Consider the following 5,880-nt stretch of genomic DNA (forward strand, 5'->3'; position numbering starts at 1 on the left):
GACTAACAACTTGATTTAACAAAGACATATCCGAGTTCAAGTCTAATCTTGGAAAACAAAATTCTGTGTTTCTAGAAGATATAAAAAAAACAAGGTGTACACCTGGGTTGATATGAGCGTGGCATAATGTATAATTGCGCCCTGTGCACATACCGTACGCATCGAGGGCACGGGGATGCATGTCATTATCGTGAGCACATAGTTATTGGTCTGTGAGCACGTGCGCATGTTGAAATATATGACAGCTGCAAAAGCATAAAGGCCCCTAAACCTACAACCAAATGACCACATGTGTTGCCATTATGCACTAGTGAATAATAGTGTGTGCACGACGGCATTCCTACACTATAGTTTTAAACCATTATTTATTATTCAATTCATGTATGACTAATATACTAACAACATGACTTAACATAGTCACATACGGGTCGGGTCAACTCTAGAAAAACAAATTTCTCGACATTGTGTTTTTCCATAAAATATAGCACAAGGCAGTGTGCAGCTGGGGTGATCTGAGTGCGCCATCATGTATGGTTTAGGCGGGTGCACATACAGTAACTCTTGAATGCACAAAGACGTCTGACATCATCGTGAGCACATAGTTAATGGTACATGTGCATGTGCACGTGCTCATGTGTAATTATATGGCATCTAAGCAAGCATATAAGCCAAAACCATCCACCAAATGACCACAAGCACCTTTCATAAAGACAAAATGTGCCAAATCAAACAAAAGATTAGGTACGTAATATCATAAAAAACGTGATATTGTTGCAATAACATTGTCCTAAGTGTTACTTTCAATCTGTATTTCACATGATATGTTTTTTTTTTTGCCGTTCTTTTGCATGCCAATTTATTTCACGTGATATTGATTTATGCAAGTTGGTGTGCCCTTGGGTTGAACTCTGTGTGCCATAATGTGCAATAATACTGACATAATGAATTCACGGAAATCAAGTTGATGCGATGGATTATGATGTGCACTTGCGTTAAATTGTGTGTGTCATAATGTGCAGAATTAGTGTATATGAAAAGACGTAAAACAAGTTGGTGTGCACTTAGGTTAAACTCTGTGTGCCATAATGTGCAATAATACTATTAGTATGAATACACGAAAACCAGGTTGTTGTGTTAGATTATGGTGTGCACTTGGGTTAAACTGTGTGTGCCATAATGTGAGGAATGAGTGAGTGTATAAAAAGGCATAAAACAAGTTGGTGTGCATTTGGGTTGAATTGTGTGTGCTATATTGCTCAAAAAAATGGTATACGAAATAATGTGATGTGATAGACTAGGGTGTGCACTTGAGTTAACGAGTGTGTGCGAAAATGGTATACAAAATAAACTGGTATACGAAATAACATGAATTTACGATGTGCCAAACTGTATTTCAAAATGTGCACATATAAAACGATTGTCACATAATATGCCATAAATGCCGCATAAAGTATACAAAGTACACATCGCTACACTGAACGGAACGTGTGCATGCATGTACACATATATAACTGTGCATGCACCAATACCCCTAACCTCTATGTCAGTGCATGAACAATTTGATTTATTAGATTACAGTGTGCACTTGGGGAACACTGTGTGTGCCAAAATGTGCAATAATAATGAGTGTATGAACAAATGTACAACAAGTTGGTCTAATAGACTACGGTTTGCACTTGTATTGAACTGTATGCGTCATAATGTGCAATAATACTGCTAGTCTGCTAGTATGAATACACGTAAAACATGTTGTAATTTGTAATTAACCAGTGTATGAGTAGACGTAAAATAAGTTGGTGTGCACTTGGGTTGAACTGTGTGTGCCATAATGTGTAGTACTTCTGGCAATATGAATACACGAAAATCAGATTGTTGTGATATACTATGGTGTGCACTTAGGTATACGAGCGTATGCCATAAAGCTCAACAAAGAAAGATAAAACACCAAAGAAACATAAAACACCAAAGGATTAAATTTCAAATATCATAAATAGAATACAGAAGTTGTTCCTAAAATGAACTAAACAAAAGTAATATTGTTCAACTTGCTCAAAAGAGCACATGTCGCTAGCATTGTTCAACCGCGTCATGGTATTCAACTTGCACTACGGATGTTCTTTGAATAGTGTATGCTAAACCAAACCAACAAGATCTGCCGCATATATGTCATCCTCAACCGATCAAGAACCCTACTAACACTGCATACCAATTTGACCACACAACAAATTTTACACATTGCACAGTGTGAAGAGGAGACCATGTTGTCTACAAGTACTTAATTTCAATAGGAGTAATAATTAGCATGGAAAATCATATGATGACAGTCCAAGAATTACTATCTATCGTTATATACCAATTAGCATTCTTATTCAGTTGCTTATTCAGTACAGCACCCTTCCTTAACACTTTGCTCTGCACAAGAAAAATAATTGTTAAAACAATCTCCATGAATATAAGTACACGAATAAAAGAAAACGAAAGCAACTTTATATGGAGCTTACATCCGTTAGTGGAATAAACTGGATTCTAATGCTCTCAATCTCTCCAAACTTTGGGAATTCCTTGAATAATGTATTCTTCTTGATCTTCAGCGGCAGATTCCCGACAAAGACAATGACGAGGTGAGACGGAGTGCATTTTGTAGCCGGTTAACCACTGCCCACGCTCTCGGCTCTGCGTTTAGTTTCTTTCGTCCATCACTGACGGCCATCGGATTGAGAACTGAAGCAGCGAAGATGGAGATCAGCTACTCGCACAGGGACGGGAAGCGGATAAATGAGATAGACTCCAAATGGCGAAAACCAAGAAAGAATGAGAGATTCCTGCGAATTTCACGCACAAACCCTAGGATCAGCAGTTGAAAATCCAAAACTACCCCCTTTGCCAAAAATAATACACAAATAGCGAAAAATAAACATTAAATACTGTTATAAATATAGACCATTGATTAATCAAAATAAAAGGCTATGATGAGTTCCTAGGTTCCTACCTAAAGATTGGTTCCTTTATGAATGTAAATCTATATATATATATATATATATATATATATATATATATATATATATATATATATATATATATGCTTAGGTTCTCGTGAGATGACATCCTTAGGTGAAAAATGCGGTGAACTATAACAATGTGCACTAGAAGGTACAACAATGTGCTCGGGAAGAAGGGACGAAGTGCATTAAAAGGTAAAATTATGCACTGTAAGCCACAAAAATATGCAACAACTATTGAAACGATTAAATTTAATACATGATCTTCAATACAGTTTATAAAAGATCACAATATTCAACTAAAAATAGTAATTAGTGATTCATTGAAGATCAAATTCTCTTTATATATATATATATATATATATAGGTAGTCATGGTAGTCGTGATAGTAGTATCAGTAGTAGTAGTAGTCAGTGTTTTGTTGTAACTCTACCATCTACATGTGTATTTAATTTTTTACTCTTGTATACTTTCATCGTGAATGAAATACAAGTTATAATATGGTATCCGAGCCTAGTTTTTTTTTTCCTTCTCTCTACCATGGCTACTGGCTCTGCGGCTTCCAACAGATCTGTTGCGGTTTCCGAACGGACTGTTTCCGATGCTGCTGCCGCCTCTTCAGTGTCCGTTGCTACGAATTCCCTGTCTACGGTGCACCAGTTTGTTAGCATTAAATTGGCTTCTCGTAAATTTTTGTTTTGGAGAACGCAACTAGTACCATTTCTGCGAGGACAAAACTTGATGGGTTTTGTTGATGGTAGCTTGCCATGTCCATCGTCCAGTCTTCCTACTGCTTCTTTAGATGCTACGTCGTCGACGGTGTTCTTACAGAATCTGGCATTTGCTTCATGGGTGCAACAAGATCAAGCCATAATGTCGATGTTGATCTCTTCCTTTTCCAAAGAGGTGATGCACCTGGCAGTTGGTTGTCGAACATCTAAGGAGATATATGGGATTTTGTTGAACAAGCTATTAGGACTAGTATTAGGACTCTTTGTATTTGAGTCATAGTATGACTCCTTGTCCTAGTCTCCCTATGATTCATCTTGTATATAATCCCCATGTCTATACAGTTGTAACCTACAGTTTATCTAATACAGTTATACAGTTCTCATTTAGTATCAGTTAAGCTAGGGTTTTTCTCTTTATTCCCATGGCTAACGAATCCATTAACTCCTTCGAACGAACCGTTTCTGATACTGCTATCACGTCTTCCGCTAGCATGGCTGTTAATTCGCTTTTTACTGCTCACCACTTTATCAGTATTAAGCTTACCCACAAAAATTATCTATTTTGGAGGACTCAAGTGGTTCCGTTCCTGGACGGTCACAGCCTCATGCCGTTTGTCGATGGGAGCCATCCGTGTCCGGTCTCATTCTTCCCTGCCGCCGACGGCGTCTAACCCCGCCTACACGATGTGATTCCGTCATGACTGGGCTCTTATGTCTATGTTGATTTCTTATCTCTCTCTCTCTCTCTCTCTCTCTCTCTCTCTCTGAGGAAGTCATGCATCTTGCTGTTGGACGTCGTACGTCGCAAGAATTTTGGGAGTCAATCGAACAGTCTTTGGCTTCCGCATCTCATGCCCGGTCACTAAATCTCCTTGATTCATCTTGTATATATTTCACATGTCTATACAGTTGTAACCTACAGTTTATCTAATACAGTTATACAGTTCTCATCCAAGCGTTGGCTTCTTACTCTAGAGCTCGAGCACTGAACCTTCTTGGCCAGCTTCAGTCACTCCGGCAAGGTGATGCATCAGTAACGGATTACTTGAGGCGTGCCCAAGTTATTTTGGAAGACCTAGCCCTTGCTGACCAGCCGGTCTCCATTGATAAGCAAAACTTGTACCTTTTTCGTGGTCTACGGCAAGAATTCAGATCTCTCACGGCATCGCTCTCGGTTCGTGGTTCACTGGTGATGCTCCAGGAACTCGTCGACTTTTGCGGGGAATCATGAGTTTATCAGTGCTGAAGACTTCCATACGCCGACCGTGCCTAGAGGATCGTCGCCGACTGCTCTTTTGGCTCAGTGAGGTTCTGGCTCGTGATAAAACTCTAGAAATCGTCGTGGTGGTTCCTCGCGTGGGTAGCGTCGTGGTGGAGTCAACTGGCAGTTAGGTGGTTCACAACAAAATCGCGGACGTGGCAATAACTTTCAGCAGAATCGTGGAAGTGGCAGCACGGACGTGGCAGTAACTTTCAGCAGAATCGTGGAAGTGGTAGCTGGTAATCCAGTGGCGGTGGTGGCTGGCAGTCCAATAGCTCTCGGCCAAGTTGCCAGATTTGTGGTGTTCTTGGGTATACGACTCTCAATTGTTTTAAGAGGTATTCTGGTGGGCCTGGATTGCAGACTAACTTCGCTATTCAGGATTGTAACAACCCAAAATTTTATTTTATAAATCCAATTTTAGGAAATTCCAAAATACTCATTTTCACTCCATTAAAATTTTTTGCGATCAATTGGTGTTTGAATAAATTATTTTGGACTCATTTTAAATTAATTCAACACTAAAACTTATTTTATTTCAAAATCCTAAATTTTCGGGTACTTCGCATACCAAATTTTAAATCGAAAAAATCAATCTGAGTGAAACCGGGAGAATTTAAAGAAGCTTTAAACAAGTGTTTATCTAGAAAACTTTTTGAGAAAATTCATTTTCAACTCCAAAGTATTTAAAATAGCATTTATAGCCTTGAGTCCATGATGCTAGGTGAACCACACCACTCCAAGAAACTTTGCCTGAGAACATTTTCTAGCCAAACTTTTACCACTTTGCCCTCAACCAATCATTGGCCTTTTTACCTAGGGTTTTGCACCCTATATAAACAACATTATCCATTTGTTATTCCCTGATCTCCGTCCTTGCATCTCCCAA

General features: G+C 38.9%; 1 protein-coding gene across 1 annotated transcript; it reads left to right on the forward strand.

The window, feature by feature from the left end:
• The first annotated feature begins 3,539 nt into the window (after positions 1–3,539).
• On the forward strand, positions 3,540–4,961 carry LOC109155057. The gene is made up of 2 exons (XM_019302787.1): positions 3,540–4,009; positions 4,667–4,961. The coding sequence occupies exons 1-2, from the start codon at positions 3,540–3,542 to the stop codon at positions 4,959–4,961; spliced, it is 765 nt and encodes a 254-aa protein (XP_019158332.1).
• The last annotated feature ends 919 nt before the right edge of the window (positions 4,962–5,880 follow it).

Source organism: Ipomoea nil, unplaced genomic scaffold, assembly GCF_001879475.1.
Source record: "Ipomoea nil cultivar Tokyo-kokei standard unplaced genomic scaffold, Asagao_1.1 scaffold2690, whole genome shotgun sequence".
NCBI classification, from domain to species: domain Eukaryota; kingdom Viridiplantae; phylum Streptophyta; class Magnoliopsida; order Solanales; family Convolvulaceae; genus Ipomoea; species Ipomoea nil.

Excerpts from the sequence above, each read along its gene's own strand:
- LOC109155057 (XM_019302787.1), top strand. The coding sequence starts at position 3,540 with ATGGCTACTGGCTCTGCGGCTTCCAACAGATCTGTTGCGGTTTCCGAA. Across the intron at positions 4,010-4,666 it reads CTCTTTGTATTTGAGTCATA|TTATACAGTTCTCATCCAAG; the intron begins GTATGACTCCTT and ends TATCTAATACAG.